Source organism: Macrosteles quadrilineatus, unplaced genomic scaffold, assembly GCF_028750875.1.
Source record: "Macrosteles quadrilineatus isolate MER2022 unplaced genomic scaffold, UCM_ALF_1.0 Scaffold_3__2_contigs__length_128488019, whole genome shotgun sequence".
In the NCBI taxonomy this organism is placed as follows: Eukaryota; Metazoa; Arthropoda; class Insecta; order Hemiptera; family Cicadellidae; genus Macrosteles; species Macrosteles quadrilineatus.
Genome location: NW_026542596.1, coordinates 54,205,060 through 54,226,787, shown reverse-complemented (window position 1 = coordinate 54,226,787; position 21,728 = coordinate 54,205,060). Strand labels below are relative to the sequence as shown.

At 33.0% G+C, this 21,728-nt stretch overlaps 2 protein-coding genes across 2 annotated transcripts in view; one reads left to right on the top strand and one right to left on the bottom strand.

Moving 5' to 3' along the window:
- The window catches only part of LOC128990885 (zinc finger protein 239-like), a 172,285-nt gene extending 167,279 nt beyond the window's left edge, over positions 1-5,006 (top strand). Inside the window, exon 3 of the mRNA XM_054413523.1 lies at positions 4,928-5,006. Coding sequence (XP_054269498.1) covers positions 4,928-4,962 — 35 coding nt within the window. The 3' untranslated portion in view covers positions 4,963-5,006. The remainder of the gene's footprint in view (positions 1-4,927) is intronic.
- Positions 1-21,728, bottom strand: part of LOC128990884 (two pore potassium channel protein sup-9-like) — a 181,094-nt gene that overhangs the window by 126,665 nt on the left and 32,701 nt on the right. The window lies entirely within an intron of this gene.

Genomic DNA, 21,728 nt, shown 5'->3' with positions numbered 1-21,728 from the left:
ATTAATGCTTACCCAAACAGTGACATCTCTTATTGTTTTCATTTGTAACATTCAACAAATTGTTGTCAAAAGCTTAACTCCGTAGCTTTCAAAGAACAGGGAGAAAAACATAGGAATACGACAATATTTGAGACCACACAAACGAAAGTTTTACTTGCTTTGGTCGGCCCTTTAGTACTTATAATATCCAAACATTTATGACACTGCCCCAGTTTATAGTCTGCTGTACAACTCACATCAAACCACAAAACATTAATGGCCCTGACATCACCATATACATTCACAGCATTCGGGTTTTACTGGGCATTGTTGTCGAGCTATGCATACAAACGATGTTCCTATAGTTTGTAGGGTAGTCTTTAGTGTCTATAATTAGATCTCGTAGTATTTTTGTGTTGAATCATTAAACTATCAAGAATACTTCTGTAGCAGCTTTTAATGGGTATCTGAGTAGTAAAGTGCACAATCGAAATTCAAAAGGTAACCTATTCGATTATGAGAACAGGCAGTAACTTTTGATGAATTGAGTTGGACGAGACCCAACTGTACTTGTGGAGGCTTTTACATCCATGCTATGGAAATTGCTGATTTTAGTGATTATAAAGCTTCAAAGATAATCCACTTCATTCTAGACTAACTGTGCATCCATGTTAAGCTTAAAATATGCAAAGTTATGTTTTTAAATATGGTTAAAATATGCTCAATGTAAGTCTACGTTACTGTCTTAGTGGAGAGATTAAGTGACCATACATATGCAACGAATGCATAGATCCCTAAAATGCTTCATAAAACTACATAAATAGCTACTCTAAATTACTACAGAAAGAAGCGAGATATGTCCAAACATTTGAATTTAGTTTGTGTGCCAATTTTGTTTAAGCATCGTATAAATTTGTAATAGTTTATTAATTATGTATATTGAATATTACTGGATTATATAGGTTAGTTTCAGGCGTGTACAGTAGTTATACGTTTGATGGTTAACTTAGCAGGTGTTAACGTCTAACTACAATTAGCTGAAGGATGTGTAACCCCCAGGGACTGGCTGATGTTGCTACGCCAATGCCTGTAGTACATTCTCTACTTAATTATCTATGATCATGTTCACATACATTGATGTAAATGTATTAATCATCGTAATATCCCATAATAACTGGTAAGTATCCTTTAACCTTTTTACAATTCTACTGAATATGCGTCTAGAAACGATGGGCCACAATTGGTTTTATTTCAAACCTGGTATTTTCAACATAGGAGTTTTAACCTGAAGATAAATTTGTAACTTTCCATAGTATATAGAGATACATACTGATTTCATACACTTCATCATACTGTGGCCATCTAATCGTTGCAAAATTAGACCACATAATTTGAGGTTATACAAAGCAGTCATCAATGTTAACATTACTGTTGTTTACAAACATAACTTAAGATATCGTTTGATTAGCAGGGTTTGCATAATGTACTAATACAATTACGCAGTAATGCTTAATATTTACCTCTCGACTTATTTGAAAGCAATCCTTCCATCACCTTTTTCGACTCTTCCAACACGAAATCAGGAACACCCTTCTCCATGTTGTTTTATCTTTGTAATTTATGTGTTTCAAATAGTAAACACCATTTATAATGTGCCATAAACAAATTTGAGGTTAGTGAAACTAAAAAGCTCACTTCAATATCATATGTTTTTTCTGATCCCTATTATTGAAGTTACCCGAAAACTATGATTTTGTGGAATATTTAGAGAACTAAAACGGCTGTTTCCAGACAGTATGATGCAAAACTAGTATACAATTTAAATCTTTTCGATTAAAAATTAATTTTAAAATGTTAACAAATTAATAACAAGCATCTTCGTGGTTTGGAGGACGTTTTGCTCTAGTATTGTCTAATAACAAGACACACCGGGTGTGGTGGTCAAACTGCAATACTTCTAGCCTGGGGACTTGGGTTCAAATACTGACAAACTTCAATGTATTTTAGCAAGTGATATTACTGAAGTCCAGTGGTTCGGATCAAACCTTGAACTAAGGTTCCACTTAGTCATAATAAAATGAAGTGTACGTACATCTGTGTGAAGTGTGTATAGGTATATATTGCCCCAGGGACACTCCCTCCACTAAAATATATAAGAGAATTGTCGATTTGATAATAGTATGCAAGAGCTTTGACTCTGAGTAGACATACTGCACCATTTCTATGGCAAAGGTGTAATCAGTTTTATAATTATAACTTACTAAGTTGAATTGAAGCTATTGACGACGGATAACGCGGATGGAAAATTGTGATTTCAATGTAATACACCAACTTATAAAAAAAATATATAGTATTTTGATGTCACACGAAGTTTTTGTAACTCTCACAGTAATGACGAAGGAAAATATAATTGATAAAGTATCGTGCTCAAAGACATGGTTTCATCCATGGTATAAATGATAGAAATTGACTATAGATGAGTATTTTTATTTTAGTTTTTCGTTGTCAATAGTAATAAGAAATGCGATTTTACCTTTTTATAACAAAAATACTAAACAAATTGTATACTTCTTAGAAAAATGCTTCTTAGAAAAGTTTTATTTAGAAGCATATTCTTAAATAAAAAAAATACAATAACACAAAAATGTATTTCCTAGTTACAACTTGTATATAAGCTTAAATTTACTGTTTGCCCAATTAATATAACGCCATTTTATTTATTCTTGTTAACTATATACTTAAGAATGTACTCCAGTGTATCCTTGATAAATCTTGACAAGAGCAGGAGGAATAAATCATGAAGGTCCGCAGTTTGGACCAAGTGGAAGTAAATAATGACCTTCCCTGTAGGACAGACGCGTTGTTTGTGCATCCAAATGTTGTTAGCATCCTTGCATTTGAATGTAAATTGGCCACATAAATGAAATGTTCTATCCTAAATAGAGTAGTCTTGATAATCCGAGCCTATGTCCTCTAAAATATTTTTGGAATAAAATCTTAAAAATAACAGTGAATCTATTACCAAAAGCTACAGTACAACAGTTTATTTACTACAGACCACTTACAATTTGAACAATGGGATTGGTGTACATTTGGACTAAGCCATTTACTTTCCAGAAAATCTTTCAACATAAGAAATATAGATTTTTCCAATAGTTACCTGACAAAGTGGGGTTTCTTGTAATGATTATAGTAATCAAAATTGCTTTACTTACTTTTGTCACACTTAATTTCTTGCCACACTCCAGTATTCCAACCAAACGACAAAAAACTGTATGCTTTTATTAGGGACGTAATAAGTGTACGCTTGAAAATATGTTGGCAATACTTAAAGCACAGACTAGAGACTGTGTGACTGTGTCTGTGTGACTATAGACTATGACTGTGTGACTATAGACTGTGACTTTGACTGTGTCTCACATGATTTTCTTTTTAAGAAACTTGAATTCTATGGTGTTAAAGATTGCGAACTAATTTTATTCAAATCATATTTAACGGACAGATCTCAGTTGGTAGATATTAGGGGAAATGTTTCTGAAGTTTCAGAGGTCAAGCATGGTGTACCACAGGGGTCAATATTGGGGTCCATTTTATTTTTGATATTGATAAATGGTGTTAGCTTTAATCATAGATAAAACATAAATCTTGACGGTTTTTCTACTGTACATGCAGATGATACATTATTGGCCTGTTATCATAATAACCCTGATGTACTAAGTAATATGGTCAAAGATAGTTTTGAAAGAGCTGTGTATTGGTTTACTGTCAACGGGCTCTTCATGAATGAAGAGAAAACTAAAAGCATGCTTGTGTCTATGACTAATAACAAATCAAATCAAAATTTGGAAAGTAGTGTAACACTGTTGGCCATTCCTATTGATTGTAAATTGTCATGGAAGAGTCATTGAATTAGTTTGTAAACAATTAATTGTCAAGAGTAATATGTTTATTATGTAAATTAAGGAAAATGTTACCTGATGTTTATTTAAAACTGGATTATTATGCATTCTTTGAAAGTATTTTAAGGTATGGTTTGGTTGTCTGGGGTAATGGCATTAGTATCGATGATGTTTTAATATTACAGAAAAATGCAGTTAGACTTATAACTGGGTCATCTCTCCCGGCACATTGTAGGCCTTTGTTTGCGCAAACGGGGATTTTGACTGTGATAAATCTTTATATTTATGAAGTTATAAGGCTGTTGAGAAAAGATATTGATAAATATATGTCTAGGACTGATGATCATGATCACTTTACTAGGTTTAGAAATAAAATCGATATAACTAGATGTAGATTGACAAGAACACAAAAGTATCATCACACTCTTGGCTTAAAGCTTTACAATAAACTGCCAAACTATGTTGTAGATATTACTAGCGCTAAGGCATTCTTTGAAATACTGTATAAATGGCTCCTAGAAAATCCAATGTACCAGATTGATGAGTTTTTGAGTCGGAAATAGTTATTTAAGTATGCTGTCATCCTACATAGCTTTAAATAGAAAATTGTATTTAGCTTTAAAGCCTGACACTTGTTACTCTGATTGGACTTAAATTTTGTAGACTAATTAAAAAAAACCTATTGTAAACAATGTATTTACTTAATGGTCAATACATTTTTAGCGAATTTCCCTATAGGGAAGTAGCTATTACCGTTGGTCTCATGGTAAGACCTAAGCCCGGGACCGATTTACTTTTTAACCGACTTCCCCACTACCAACAAAAGGAGGAGGTTCTCAATTTGTCTGTGGCGATGTTTTTTTTTTTTCTATGTATGTTCACCAATTTCTCTGGGATTCTTTTACCGATCAGTGTGGTTCCACCACCAAAATAACCAGGAGAGTTTCTATTTGGTACCTTATATATCATGTTTAAGTATAATATTTGTTTCGGTGAAAGATTCTGAAAACCTTAAATATTCAACATTTATTTTGTTTACATTTGTGCAGATTGTTTACATTTGTGCAGAGAAGGCAATAAATAATAATAACATTCCTACAGCTGTTAGTTGAAACCATTTAAATGAAGCTACAGACAATTCTTCATGAAACAGTTTCTTCATATTGATTAATAAACTATTTCTTGCCATGGAGCCTAAATGAATTACATTGAGAAAATGCATTTTGTTTTGGTTACTATAAAAAATGTATTTTAACGTTTGACCTGATTTGTGTATACAGTAATTCTGTTTTTAGTATTGAATATTCTGAGTTACAAAAACATATATGTTTCAGTGAATAGCTGTATGATATTGGCAAATAAAGGTGTATTGTGAAAACCAAAGCATTCGTTAAACAGGTCTAAATATAAATTTAATGCAATTATTCCTTACACGACCTAAGAAGTGTGACAGTGCATAATCGTCAATTGTCTTAAAAGTGTTAAATATTTTAATTACTAAACATGCATTTGCAGATGTGAAATGTTTATTAATATTCTCTACACCCAGTTACTATAACATATCAATACTATTATGCCTGCTTCGGAAAGTCCTAGAGGAAGATGATTTGCAATTTCGACTAGGCTATATCTTAAGCAAACAAAACCCCCTACATGACTTACACCACTTTTAGCTGAACCAATCTTTCATATAATATTTTCCAAAGGTACTATACGTGTTAACGACCAATTTTCCACTTTTGAGAGATTTTTTAGTGTTGGTAGCTGAGGAATAACTTTCATATTGTTCAAAAGGCTTGAGACGTTATTTCTTTTTATAATGTAGAAGTACACCGATTGCAGGAAACGATTATGTCTGACATTTCAATGTATCTAGAAAAGACAATTAGTTTTTCACTAGGCCTAATGTAATGGACAACTCTTTCTTTCTTAAGGAATATCTAAAAATGTTTATTTTCATACCCATTGATTATGTAACCTGAACAGGTGACTCAAGCAGTTTTAAAATAATGATTGTTCTGTGGAACTTTTGATTGTGTCAAACAGTTTTGCTTATCAAAAATCCTCAAATAATTAATATATAAAAAATTATACAGTCACTAAAAATCATGAAATAATTTATTTTTGTAAAAAAATACAACCGACTTCAAACGCTCTAAAAAGAATGAAATAATTTCAATAAAGTAAACTTTTGTATTAGGCAAGCTCACGTATTTTAAGTCGGAGCGGCTCCATGATGATTTTTGATACAAAATTGAAAGAGGGTGTCCATATTGCTGGTGACTATCTATAACTAAAGGTGTTAATCTGCATGTATTTTTCATAGTTATGCGTTAAGAGTTATTTTATTACCGTAATCAGAGATCGGCATTATAGTGGTATTAACAAGTATCTTTAAAAAGATTATAACGCATTTAAATGTTTCTAACTTGGAAAAGTAACGTTTTAATACTAAACTAGCTTCTTTTCCCTATCATAATATCAAACTAAATTATTTTCCTATTCATATAGAACATTTGTGATTTGCAGTTTGAGCCGCGCCGACTTGAAATACGTGAGCTTGCCTAATACAAAAGTTTACTTTATTGAAATTATTTCATTCTTTTTAGAGCGTTTGAAGTCGGTTGTATTTTTTTACAAAAATAAATTATTCATTTTGATGTCCCCAGAGGCCAAAAACACCATTCGTTCAAATTTTTATATATCTATATATAGAGATATATATATATGTGTGTCCATCCGCACGATAACTTGAGTAATTTTTATCCGATTTTGATAAAATTTGGTTTGAAGGTGTAAGGCGGGATAAACTTGAATGAGTTCGCGAACCAGCATGATCGGACTATGGGAACGGGGGTTTATGGGGGGTTTTATGGGGTAAAAATAGGGTTTTCCCATTTTTGACCCTAAAAACACAAAATTTCACAATTTCTTTTTAAACTATTTTGTAGAGCTTAAAAAAACAAATAATTTAGTATATTGAAGCGTTATTATGCGCCTAATTGTTACGGAGAAAATTCAAAAAAATAGTAATTTTAAAATTCCCATGTTATTCTTATGGAGAATAAGTCAACTGTTGTAGTTTGCTTGTTTGTGAACATATTTTGATCAAATTTGGAAAATTTATTAATTTCTTACTAAACCACAGTACCTTTAAACATTTTACATAAAAAAACGTTTTTACCCTCCCTGTTGCAGCAAACCTAAGTACTCATTAAACTAATTCTGTTTAAATAGGGAATAAATGTGATATTTTTAAGGTGACATTTTAGTTTAAATCCAATCAGGCAAATGGAAATTCGCTAAGTCTGCAGGTTTGCTGCGGCGGGAGTATTTTATTCTTAAATTTCTTATTCTTAGACTACGATCAGCTGTTGCAGTGTTTTCCATTTCGTTCAACTAATTATTTCTATACTTTATAATAACTGTAGGAAGAATGTAATGTGTAACACGAGTGCAAAGTACCTTTGCTGCACTCATGTGCAGCAAAGTGCCACTTCGTACACTAGTTACACAAGTTTTATGAGTTTAGTGTTTGAATCCACGTATACGGTATACAGTTTGTCTAAATAGGTCTATTGTTCAAACACACCCTTCAAAATCTAAATTAGTTAGTTTCAGAAAGAAAAAAATACACTGTTCACTGAACATTGTAAGTAATCTTACATCGTATTCCATTATTATATTTGTACTTTGCATTGAGTCGTGTAACTGAACTACTCGTTGTTGTTGAGAAAAGACCAGAAATGGCTAATTATTTCTATACTTTACAATAACTGTAGGAAAAATGTAATGTGTAACACGAGTGAAAAGTACCTTTGCTGCACTCATGTGCAGCAAAGTGCCACTTCGTACACTAGTTACACAAGTTTTATGAGTTTAGTGTTTGAATCCACGTATGTCGGCCGAATGTTTTTTATCGGATTTTAGAATATATTTTTTTCTTTACTGTTTGGTTATATTACAGGACAAGCAAAGTTCCTCGCTTTTTGTTTAGTTAAAATAGAGAAGAAAAAGTTAACTTTCAAGCAAAAATGGAACAGAAAGCTGTTAATTTTTTTTTTGCGATGGTTAATTAATTTTCAGGAAGGATTCAACAGTTTACCAAGAGTTAAGTTACAACACGCCTTGTTTTTCGGACGGCGCAAAGCGTCAATATGGGTACACCCGGGTAATGTGGGTATTGCATACAGCGCCTTCATAGACACTTCGTATATCATATAAAAACTAAACCTTCACACAGCTAGCGTTCGGAAAAACTTGAAGGAATGATTGTGTCCAGTAACGCTACGGTGAGTTTATACATTTTATTTATTCACTTTATCTCTCACCTAACAATCAAATGGTTGCCGGATTGATCCTGTGAAGTGTCAGTAGATTTTTGATGGTTCAAGACTGAACCCAGCTGTCCTTGATCGTTGGGCTTTTCATAAACGACCACGGTGAAAGAAATAGCTGATCGTAGTCAGTAACAAAGCCACAAAGATAATTTCATTCCATTCATCACTCACCTTTCTTTCATATTCAGCTAAAAATACTAACACATCCTCGCTGTGTTGGTGAACTGCTTAAGTAGTAAGAAAGGAGTATAAAAGCTTCAAAGGAAGAAGTATATACGATTAAAACGTTCTTGCTCTCTCAATGAATTAACCTATAATTAAATTGATCTACTAATTTTCACGTATTTGGTATTGACTCATAAAAGTAGTGTTTGTCCATGATGCTATGTTTACAAGATGTGTATGAATAGTATTCCCTTGCACGTAAGAAGATAACAAATACTGTTTCGGGAGAATATTAAGGGCATTTGAATAAAATAAGCCATATTTGAATAAAATAAGGGTCACTATTTTAATAGTATTTGTTCGAAAGAGAAGTAAATTACTAAAATTCTCTGTATTTTACTCAGTAAAAAACCACTAATATTTCATTGTCTTGAGCAAATTGTCTTTATGAACGTTTAACCCAAAATCCCCTAAGAGATAGAGAGAGGGCGTGCGTGTGTGTCTAGTATCTTTCTCACAGGGTCGTGTCTTATCTAGCTGCTCAGATCCCTGGCTGTACTTTTTAACTGAACTGCCAAAAGACGTTATCTCCGCCGCTTTCCCGCGGGTTGAAGAAATAAGTGGATTAAATTAACCTCATTAATGATAAGTTTGTTTGCAGGTTACACACCATAGTGTGAGTGTGTGTGTGTGTGTGTGAGCTTACCTCATTATCTCTCTTACGTTGGATTCTCATTATCAAATTTTAACTTTTAACTTTAGGAAATAGATTATTGTGTGTACCGCTTTAATAAGAAACTACTATTATTTAGATTTGTTGAACTTGATTTAAAAATTCATCCTGTATAAATGAAAAATCTGAAGGGATTAAAATGTTAAGTTTAATTGTGTTGAGTTAATTTGTAGTTACGAGGAGTTAAAAAGTGCTTTTACAGCTTGGAGTTACGCATGAGTTGTCATTAAGCAATCTTAGTGCTAAAAGAAAAGAAGGAGTACAATTCTTAAAAAAAATTTTGGAGAAAAAAGTCGGCCCAAATCCCTGCTGATAGATGTATTGAAGTGGAATTTAATGGGTTTTACATTTATCAAAGTAAATGTTTACAATGGTCAAATTTCCTTATTATATCGATTGGAAACTCAAGTTTATATATTTGGGTTTCAATTAGATACATAGTAGGGCTATGCTGGTTAGCAAGCTGAGACCTCTTGTAGTAAATTAATCCTCAACCATCTGAACATTCCAGTATTACAACCAGATTCTGTACCCAGGTTATCATGATCAGCGTCTTTCCCTACCTCTATCTCAATGTTGTTTGTAATTCCAGTTATCACTATACCATCTGTAGATTTAAATCAAATCATCATATAAAAAAACCTTATTTACAAAGTGTATCAGCAAGCTGACATTTACTTTCTACCATTAGGTTGTCCACAACCCTTATTGCAAGCGGGTGAGTAACTATGATATTTTATGGGGAAAATCTCAAAGTAACATTAACTATTGAACCGTACTTTTTCGCAGCATTTGGGCTCGTACTTAGTGGCTCGTTCTTTGGGCTCGTTCTTTAGAGCCAAATGAACCATAAAATACTAAATTTAAAAAAAAATCTTTAGAGCCGATTTAAAGAAATTCTGTTTTGGTCCTATTAACAATACTATTTCAAAAAATGTAAATGACATGGATTAGTACTTACTAACACTTAAACCCGAACATTTTGACTATAACAATACTTTATCCAGAAAATACTTACATAGCTTGCATTTATTTTGGTTTCCCACTTTTAGTTTCTTCAGGAAGAAAGTTACCTAAACATTTCAAGAATAAATGGATACTTTGAAAATTGCCAATCCATATTTAACATCCATCCCTTAACTGAAAACAAGGTTTGTATTTTGCCTGGCTTGTTTGATAGAGTAGAGTCGAGATAATATTGAACTTGATCTTTGGAACGTTATAACAAATTGTACAATCATCGCACACTATTTTTTCATATGTTTAGTAAACGTTTTTTTGTGTGTCTACTAGCAACCCCGTCGTGGCTACGCTCACGAAAATTTTAATCAAAAAGTTAAATGTTAAAACTGAGTAGGGCCTATACTTCTTGTTTTTTTTTTAAATTCATCTAACTATTAAAAATATGTTCTGCAGTTAATAGTTATTTGTGTAACTAGTGGGTGAAGTGGCACTTTGCTGCACACTAGAGAAATGTTTATGCACGAGCCGTAGGTGAGTGTAGAAAGTTTCTCGAGTGTAGCAAAGGCAGTTTGCACTCGCGTTACACATTATATTTTTCCTACAGTTACCATAAAGCATATAAATAATGAGTCTTTCAAACACTGTACAACATGTTTTAGCTTAGGATACATTGAACGAAATGGGAAACGCTGCACCAGCTGATCGTAGCCGTAATATGTTTAAGTGTTGCCAACTTATTTTCAAGCGTACACGGATTACGTGCATAATAAAAGCACACTGTTTTGTGTTGTTTGGTTGGAATACTGGTGTGTGCTAAAGTAAAAACTGTGCACCAAAATAAGGCTTTCTGCACTATAATCTGTGCAAGGAAGCTCACTTTGTCGGGTGACTGTAGGAAAACACATTTTCAAGAAAAAAATTATGTTAAAAATATAACCGGCTGTTCCCTTAATTAATTGTACGTATTCAAAAATTGTCATATGTTAAAATGTAAACAAATCTTGTTTCTATAAGGATAACATGGGAACTTCAAAAGATACTGGGGCAGAGCCCGGGTGGAATTACTTGAAAACGCTTCTTATTGCACACCTAGAGGTTGATTGGAACCTCCATCCCAATTTCTGAGTTGTTATGGCTAGTAGTTTTTTTAGATATAGTGATCAGTGAGTGAGTGGATTTTTTTAATTTTAAAAGTATAGATATGATTTCTATTGTCTGTTTCTTTAAATATACAACCTTCACTACAACTATGTATGCACGTTTCCCAAAAATAACATAGTTTTCTTGTCAAATTTTAGGTATATGTTTATATTTTGTTTACTTACTTTAGTCTTAAACCGTAAAAAATAAAAGCCCAACAAAGAACTTTTGGATTTCATATGACTGTTTTTAAGTGAAGTACCATGTTTCGATGAGAATTTTTAAACCACATTAAACATTAGATTTTGTACTCTTAAACCTCCATCAAATGGCTTCAATGTTGTGAGATTTATTTTGTGAAGTTCGCTGATAAAACGAAGCAAAATCCAGGGTAACATTATACAAAGTAGATTCAAATTCGGGGGTGACCTGCTCATTCAATTGGCCCTGCACGAGCAATCCACAGATATGGGTAGCGAATACTCTATCACACTGTTCAACAATGCATTGCTATAGCGGTCACTGAATTCAGAACTGCAGTAGGGTATGGTCAGTTTCTTTTTACACACTCAATACATTTGTCCAGGAAGACCAGCAATGTTTCTTTGACTAGGTTGATTGGGTTATATGCTAGATGCAATTAATGCTTGATTGACTCTGTAAGCCGATTGATTATAGTGTTCGCCTTCAAGTCTAAGGGCTGCTGCTTCAATCCCAAGTTGGATTGCGTCTATACCTAGATGTATTTGAATGGGCTAGTAATTAATGAGACTTTATGTAAAAAAGTCACATGAAATAATGACAAGGCCTATAAGGAACTAAACTCTAGAAAATAATTATTGAGTTAATACAAAAAAATGTCAAATAAATTGACATTGCTCTAAAACAACTTATTTACTTCTTATTTACGTATTACCTTTGTGAGACTTTTTAAGTTCATTATTTTGTGCTTATTTGTGTGCCTATTTAGTGTATAAAGGGATTCTGCAGACCTAAAGGAAAATATTTTTACACGAGCTGGGGAAACAGGTTTTTAAGAAATATGCTTGCCTATTGTATGGATAAATATATTGTACAGTAAAGCAATGGTATTTTAAATGAACAAGTTTGCATTTACAAATACAGTTTTAAGGGAATAATGTAAATATCTTCAGCCCCAACATTCACATCTTTATTTTAAAATGTCTAATAGCGTTTAAACACGCTGAATTAAAAATATCCCTTCGGTATGGATTACGGTACTTTTGCCACCGAAGACAAGTCTTAACGAAAAAAAAAACAATAATGTTTATAACTACAAGTTCATCGTAAATTTCTAACTATAATTTAGACATCAACCTGTAATATTCCAGTTAACTGTAAAATTTACATTTAATGTATTTTTATCATATATTTTGCGTATAATAATACATACATAAGTGTAATAATAATGTACATGTTTTTAACAATAATATTTTACATATAATATAATGTTAACCACTATTCTAACTGGATCGCCCTGACACCTGGAGAACAACAATAATCTACAACACGTCGAGGATTACAGGAGTTGGACAACAGCTCCGGGCAAGTTGGGATTTATGAACTTCTACTGGCAGAAAACAATACCGATATGTCAACCCTTGAAGCTGGCGATTTGAAAAGAGCAAAAATTGTGCTAATCGAATTTTATATATTTTAAAAACACAAAGTGTTTGAAGAAATTTAAAAAAAATATGGCCTTAACGCTTGCGTGGAAATCAAAAGATCACCGGTTCCATCTTGAGAAAAGTCAGCAGATTTTTATTTAAAACTTTACCAGCTGTCTTTGATTATTGGGATTCTAATATTACATGGTTCTGGTTAATGAAGTATGATCAAAGTCAGTAACCAAGCTACTTACACAGATCACTTCATCTACACTCAAAGGTAAATAAACTGAGTTGTCTCGTTAAAGTGAAAGAGGAGAGACTAACAATTTTGGAATGTCTCCAGACGTTGTAAAATGAGGGTTTATTTCCACATACGAGTTTCTTGTAACTAAATAAAAGATAGAGATACACGAATCTACAAGTATAACACAATTGGTAAATTCATGCACATGTTCCAAATAAATACTGGGTGTCCATAAAATATTCATCAGATTTTAAAATACTTTATTGAACATACAGATACATGAATGCTTCTTCAAATTGCATGAATTAAAAGAGAAATATCTCAAGTTTTGTCCGTTTTCAGCGAAACATGTTTCAATCTATGTTGCAACTCTTTTGACATTGAGTCAATGAGCCAATGAGATGGAGTCCCGTCCTGCTGTAATATGAAGTCTTCCATGCCCTCTTTAAGTTGGGGAAACAACCATTGCTCCAAGATATGCAACAACAGTTACAGTTACTTGTCGCTGTTATCATATCTTAACTCACAGAAGGTTTTCTTCAGTTATAGGCGTTTTAAAAACAATTAATGAAAGTAAATAAAAGGGGAAACGGTGAACAATGAACAGATTAGTCTGGTTGCCGGTCAAAAAACCTGGAAGTAAGGTCCACCCACAGTTTTATGGTGTTTTCTGTTTCTTCAAGACCTATATAACTAAAATCTGCAAGGTGCCACTTTGTCACCCTTGAGAAAATTGAGATATTCAAGATGGCGGCCAAGATGACTTAAAAACTATACAGGGTTAGTAAAAAGTGTGGATACCCGCTGTTATTTTTTTAACGGCCCATACTAGAAAAACTAAACTCGGCACACCATTATGGCATGTTACGAAGTACTTTTTGGGTATAACCGCCACTTGGTGTTCATCCCCAAAATGGGGGATTTTGGGGAAAAATCAAAACTTTCAGATACAAAGACCCATCGAGTGACCCCTCATTTTAAAGGTTCTGGTAAAAGAAAACCAACAACGCAAATTAGAGGTCTCTATCTCAGTTCAGTAAAAAATGGCAGCCAATTGAAATTCTCATAAGTTCCCAAACCCAAAATGGGGGATTTTGGGGGAAACTCAAAAATTTTAAATGATAAGCCCCATCGAGTGACCCCTCATTTTGAAGGTCATAATAAAAGAAAACTAACAACTCAAACTATAGGTCTCTATCTTAGCACAGTAAAATATGGCAGCCAATTGAATATAAAATTGCAAGTTATTTTCTATTTTTAAAGATTTCAAACAGCCTCCATTATTTACTGATTAAGATAGAAACCTCTAGTTTACGTTGTTAGTTTTCTTTTACCAGGACCTTTAAAATGAGGGGTCACTTGATGGGTCTTTGTGTTTGAAATTTTCGAGTTTCCCCCAAAATCCCCCATTTTGGGGATGTACACCAAGTGACGGTTATGCCCAAAAAGTACTTCATAACATGTCATAAAGGTGTGCCGAGTTTAGTTTTTCTAGTATGGGCCATTTAAAAAAATAACAGGGGGTCTCCACACTTTTTGATGGGTCTTTGTGTTTGAAATTTTCGAGTTTCCCCCAAAATCCCCCATTTTGGGGATGTACACCAAGTGACGGTTATGCCCAAAAAGTACTTCATAACATGTCATAAAGGTGTGCCGAGTTTAGTTTTTCTAGTATGGGCCATTAAAAAAATAACAGGGGGTCTCCACACTTTTTACTAAACCTGTATATCTGCTGTATCTTTCCCTATAGAAGAGACAGGATAATCATTTTGTGCCTAGTTTGATGTTTTAATTGGAAAATTGCCCAAAATAATAAATCAATATAAGTTTTTAATAATTTCCACATTAATTTGTTGCCAAGTTACCTCATCAACAATGTTTTCAAATATTTACTTGACTTAAAACATTATAAATCTATGGTTTCTGAGGATAAGTGCAACATTCAAACAGAACACAGTCATCAAATCAGTTAACTTACAAGCAGTTCTCCTAATTGATGCGTGTGCTGTACTGTGGACAGTGCATTATCCTTCTTCAGGAACTGTGAATGACTTTATCAACTAATTTTTAAATTATAGTTTTCTTGAATTAAGAAAAAACACTGTTCTTTAGGCTAGTCAAAATACGGTCCAACATCAAACTTAAGGTAAAAGAAATAAAATATATTTCTTCCCCATATTCTTCCCCATATATTCCAAAATATATGGGATTTTGTCAACAAAGGTGTCACGAATATTATACTAAAAATCAAGAAAAATCCAAGTGGTGGAAAGCCGCTATTTTTGAAAAAAGTTCCGCCATATTGGATTTATGTAAGCTTTTAGTAAAACATCAATAATTTGACAACTAATCGTCTTAACAATCTGCGGTTTGTCTTAATAGTTTCCCCCATCAAGTTTAATTTAAGATAATAAAGTATAATATCACATAAGTATATAAGTATATACTTTACTATAATGTCCATATACTTTATACCATATACTTTATAGTATAATATTGATTTATTTAAAAGAGACAGCTTTAAATAGAAACAATACCAAATTTCAAAGATTTTTTTTGTAAAACCTTTAAATGTTTGCAAATACAAACTCAGTTGATAAGAACATTCATATTTTGTGGCTCTTAAAAGAATCTGCATAAAATTTTGAACAATTATCAACCTCATATCAGTTTGTATATTGCTTTGAAGATATATTATGGGATATATTGTTATTAGTCTTCAACTTGGAACGCTAGCCGTGCTGCACCACTACATCTAGTCCGATTAAAATACACTTTGAGGTGGAAAAAATTGCTTTGAGAACATTTAAGACATATTTTGAAATCATACATTCATACATATAGGGCAATGTATAAAAAAATCTGACAAAATCCGAGCATGAGAGCACTGAAAAAGTAGGGGTTTTGAAACATACCAAAATTCAATTTTTCATAATAGACAATTACATATGTGTCAGTGAACACGTTAACTTGAGTAATTTTTATACAATTTTGATGAAATTTGGTTTGAAGGTCTAAGGCGGGATAAACTTGAATGAGTTCGCGAACCAGCATGATCGTTCCATGGGAACGGGGTTTTACGCGGGGTTTTATGGGGTAAAAATTGGTTTTTCTAATTTTTGACCCTCTAAACGCAAAATTTTCCAATTTCTCTTCAGACCTTCTTAAAGAGCTTAAAAAAAATGTGTATATCAAAGTGTTTTTGTACCATTATTAGTGACGGAGAAAATTCAAATAATTGTTATTTTAAAATTCCCATGTTATTCTTATGGGGAATATTGTAAAATGTTGTAGTCTGCTTGTTTATGGATATATTTTGATCAAACTTGGTAAATTTATTTATTTTATACGAAGTTAATAATATTTCACTAAAAACACACGTTTTTACCCTCCCTGTAGCAGCAAGCCTATGTACTCATAAAAATTAATGTTAATTAAATACATTTAATTGAAAATCAATTCAGGCAACTGGAAATTCGCTTAGTCGGCAGGTTTGCTGCGGCGGGGGTATTTTATTACTAATATAATCAATTATTGGTATTCTCTGACCCTTAAAACATAAAATTAGACACAAAAATTATTACCCTGTCTCTTCTATAGGGAAAGATACAGCAAATATACAGTTTTTAAGCCATCTTGGCCGCCATTTTGAATATTTCAATTTGCTCAAGGGTGACAAAGTGGCACCCTGCAAATTTTAATTATGTAGGTCTTAAAGAAACAGAAAACGCTAAAAAACATTGGGTGGACCTTACTTTCAGGTTTGGGTGAAAAATGCCTTTTGGCGACTAGACCAGATGCATAAAAAACTTAGAAAAACTCTCTTCAACCACTTGTGAGTCACAGTGTAGTGGAACAAAAATTAATTGATACATGTGTATTTGAAACCCGATGATTATTTTATGGGCACCCTGCACATTATATAATGGATATTTTGTATACAAAATTGAGCGCATGAAATACAGATGACTTAGGCCCCTATCGTAAAAAAAATATATAAAAGTGATAGAAATCGGTGCCATAATAATTTCATAATGAAGACTAGCCACATCGATAAGTTTTATGATAACCTCAAGAATAAAAGCAGGGACTGAGAGGTAAGGCTTGTTTTCACATAAATATTCGGAACAAAAATATGCTTTCTCAATAATTCTGAACCCTCCGTGCATTATTTATAGCCGTAAGGGATATGACGTCAGGTCCAGAAGTCTAGAGATGTATTTGTCAGCTTGGCCTTAACAGTGGGCTTTGGCTCACAATACTCTAGATCTAGTAAAAATATAAGTTAACAGTTATTTTTCTATTTGACCATGATTTTTATGATTGAATTTGGAAAATTATGCGATGCAGAATCGTGAAAAAATTCTAGCGAATTTCCATATTCATTGTAGTACTGAAGTATTGAAGTACTGTAGCTATTTTATTTTACTGATAGTAATGGAAACAGATAGAATCTGCATATAATTATCATTCGAATAGCAATTGAGAAGAGTTTACTACATTTATTTTACTATAATACACTGTATCTCGGAGACTACGTATATGTGAAAAATGTTAATATTAGCTAATTTCCCCATAGGGAAGTAGCTATTACTGTCACAGGTGACACGGTAAGGCCTGCACCTGGGCTCATTTACTTTTTCATTTTTATGTCTCCATAGGCCTCATACACTATTAGCTAAAGTTTGTGTACATGTACGTATAATATGTACATGGTGTGTGTCCGTGAACGAGTTTTGACCTCACCCGTAGCAGAAAACCTAAAGTACTCGTTGAATCTATTGGTGAAAAAATGTGACTTGTTTATGGTAATATTTTAGTTCAATTCCAATTAGACAAATTGAGATTCGCTTAGTATGCAGGTTTGTTGTGGCTAGAGTATTTTCAGTTTCATTTAGAATTGTGTTCTTGATTATCATTACTGTAAGTGAATAAGAAATTAGACAATTAATCAACTCAGAACCTTTGGTAGAGTGTTTTGTCTAATATAGAGGAAGTGCCCGTCCTTATATCGGACCTTTATGGGTGTAATCTTAACGGAGTCACAACATCACTACAAAGAAGTTTTTGATTAGCATTTAATCCTTACATCTAGGACAGAAGTTCCGCGTTATAACCTATAGACCAACCAAGCTCCATGTATTTGTTATTTGCACCATTTTCAGTCAGTAAATACGACCCATCATAATCATAAAACATCTCGATTCTTGTAAAATTCTCAGTTGTGTAATGATTAGGAAAAGACGTAATTTCCGGATTACGGATTGTTTTCTGAAACACTTATTATAGACACTAGCGTATGTCATAAACAGAATGAGTCATAATGTGTATACAACCCTAGGAGGATTAAACATTATCCTCCTAGATACAACCCCACTATAGAGTCTAAAATGATTGTACAGAAATTATTACAATCCTACTCTTATTAAATATATTTTGAAGTCCCCGAAGTTAACTGAGTTAAAAGATGTTGCAGTTCAGGATTTAGTTTTTCTGTAAAATATTCTATTTCTGATCATTTATTTCTCATTAAATAAATACGCGAGCTATTTGCTATTCGTGTCCATCCTAAAAATTACATTAATTTAAACATTTAAATATAAATCGTACCACGTAGTCAACACACTAAACTGTCATTTCTAGTTTTCTCTTAGATTCCATGAAATCGGAGAAATTGTAAGCTAGAATGAATGAAACAACATTCAATTGCTGGGACTAAAGTTTGATCGTTGACGGACAGTTATAAATGAAACAAGCTCGTCGTTATTTTACTCTACCTGTCAGAAACAAGGCGGATCCAATTTCATTTTTTACTTTCCACCAGTTACTATTCCTTTTATTGCACCAAAAATGTATAAAATCTAAATGAACTATGAAGTAAACCATTTGCAGTATTTTATAGTTCTATGTGCGTTCCTTTTCCTTGTAGACCTATTGTGTTGTTTAAGCATAAAATAGTATATTACGTTACTAGTCCTGAAAATAAGTGTTTACCAGTACGCGATTACCATACGAGTCCGGTACACACATTTTGGACGAGTTACGTACGATAATTTACGCCATACTACTAAATCCGTACAAATCCTTATATATTTCCACCAACTAAATGACTAAAAATCACTAGTCATAATCTCTAAGAGAGGTTATGATTTTGTTTATAACCACTCACTGCCACCTAAATACAGTATAATCAGCTGATTGGTGTCCGGCAAAACTCATTGCAGTACAGGAGTACGCTATGAAACCCCATTTGAATAAGCTGGCGGCAAACAGCTGTTTTCTGGACTAAATCCTTGCGTGGGAAGTTTGTCAAAATAATGTAGTGTGGCGTAAATATGATTTGTGCTAGTTTCAAACAATTAACTATGTAGTTTCTATATGTAGGCCTACCCAAACGTGTACGCTTAGTAATCAATCGTTATACAAAACTATGTAAGCTTTCTCTAAGCTTTGGCCATCGGATTGAATCGAAAATTTGAAATCAATTATCACTGCTGACTTGAACCATAGACTAACCAACACAAGTAGACTTCTCATCCCATTGTAAATTTTGAAGCACGTTTTTCGTGTCTAGTTCATGTACGTGACACATTGGCGCTAGTGTCGACGAAACTTTGTTTCTATTATTTTCGGGTTAATTTCTTGATTTGTGCTTTACTGTTTGGTTGTATAACTAGGGGACAAGTTATTGTTTATGATTAGATCGTATTATTTGGCTAAACGAGGTTTTAAATGGCTGTAATAACGGGAAACAAATTGTAAACAAAACACGACCTCTACAGAAAACCGTACAGAACTAACAATAAAATTGTCTTCAGTTGTTCCATAAGGATGAGAAATCTACTAAGGGAGTATGTTTTATCTATGCTTGAACTCTCGTCATACAAATTCCCTTATTCACTGGATGGGAACGTGTTATTTCATTCTAAATAAATAAAAAACAAAGTCGTGGATATAAAACAATTACAGAACAATTAATTGTTTAATTTATATACAGGGTGTTTTTTTTTTAAACTTGCATCTTTATTTATGTAAAAACCGCAATAGATAGAAATATGTAGTTTGCGGGAATCATCTATTGACGTAGGGGGCCCAATTGTTTTGAATTCAACGTTACATTCACATTCCCCCCCTCTCCCCCCCTGTCCCCGACTTAATTTTTTTAAATAGCAAGGTAGCCCTTGTGACATATCAAATGAAAGAGCATGAAAAAAGAAAGTGATTGGTGAAAAAAAATTGAAAATCGGCTCATGAATTTGTTAGATAATTCCCCTACCCATTACTTTTTTTTTAATAGCAAGGTACCCCTTGTGACATATAAAATGAAAGAGCATAAAAAAGAAAATATTTGGTGAAATTCATTTGTCATTTGATATGTCACAAGGGGTACCTTGCTATTATAAAAAAGTTATCGGTAGTGGGAAAGGGGGGGGGATTATCTCACAAATTCATGAGCCGATTTTCAATTTTTTCACCAAACATTTTCTTTTTCATGCTCTTTCATTTGATATGTCACAAGGGGTACCTTGCTATTAAAAAAAAAAAATAAGTTCCGGGGAGGGGTGGGAATATCTCACAAATTTATGAGCCAATTTTAAATTTTTTTCACTAAACATTTTAATTTTTATGCTCTTTCATTAGATATATCACAAGGGGTACCTTGCTATTAAAAAAAAAAAACAAGTTGGGGCAGGGGGGAATGTGAATGTTACGTTGAATTCAAAACAATTGGGCCCCCTACGTCAATAGATGATTCCCGCAAACTGCATATTTCTATCTATTGCGGTTTTTACATAAATAAAGACGTAAGTAAAAAACACCCTGTATTTAGGACTACCCAAAAGTGTTCGCTTAGCATCCATTGTTATAATGGAGGCATTAATCATTGGATTGAATCGAAAAATAACTGACATATTAAACAAATATTAGCACCCAGATATCAATTGGAAATCAATCAACACTGCTGACCTGAATTCTCGCTATACAATACCCCGTATTTGGAAGTGGGTAGATTTGAAAGTGTTATATGATTCTAAATAAATGAAATAACTAGGTCATGGATCTAAAACAATATAGAACAATTGGTAGCTTCGCAACGAGGTTACTTTGAATTAAAACATGCCTCAAAATTCATGTTTCTGGCCCCAGGACTGGAATAGGCGAAATGTGAGATCCATTTCACCTATTGGGTCTGATGATGATTGGAGTGTCCAATCGAAATTGATCACCACTTACCATATTTTATGTAAATTTGCCGTCTTGTGAGTAATAAGCGTAAATAAATGTTTTAAGTGTTATAAGACGTTTCTTTTATTACTTTCCGTAAATTTAACAACACGTACAAAGTTATCAAGTTATTGAGGATTAAAATTACATGTTAACCGACTGCATGTAGCATGGCATGAGGCTATCATTTGTAACCTACACTTGTAATCACAGCTGTTTGAATAATAAAGTAATCTTTTACATGAAGCCTAACAGAATAAGTACATAATTGTCATGCGAATTTCTCACGCGATGACAACTTTATTTACAACTGCAAGCTATAATTTGTAAAGTTTAGGGAAAACTCTTATTTCCAAAACAAACATTCAATTCAAGGAAACGAAACTAACATTTTCTAACGATTTGTTT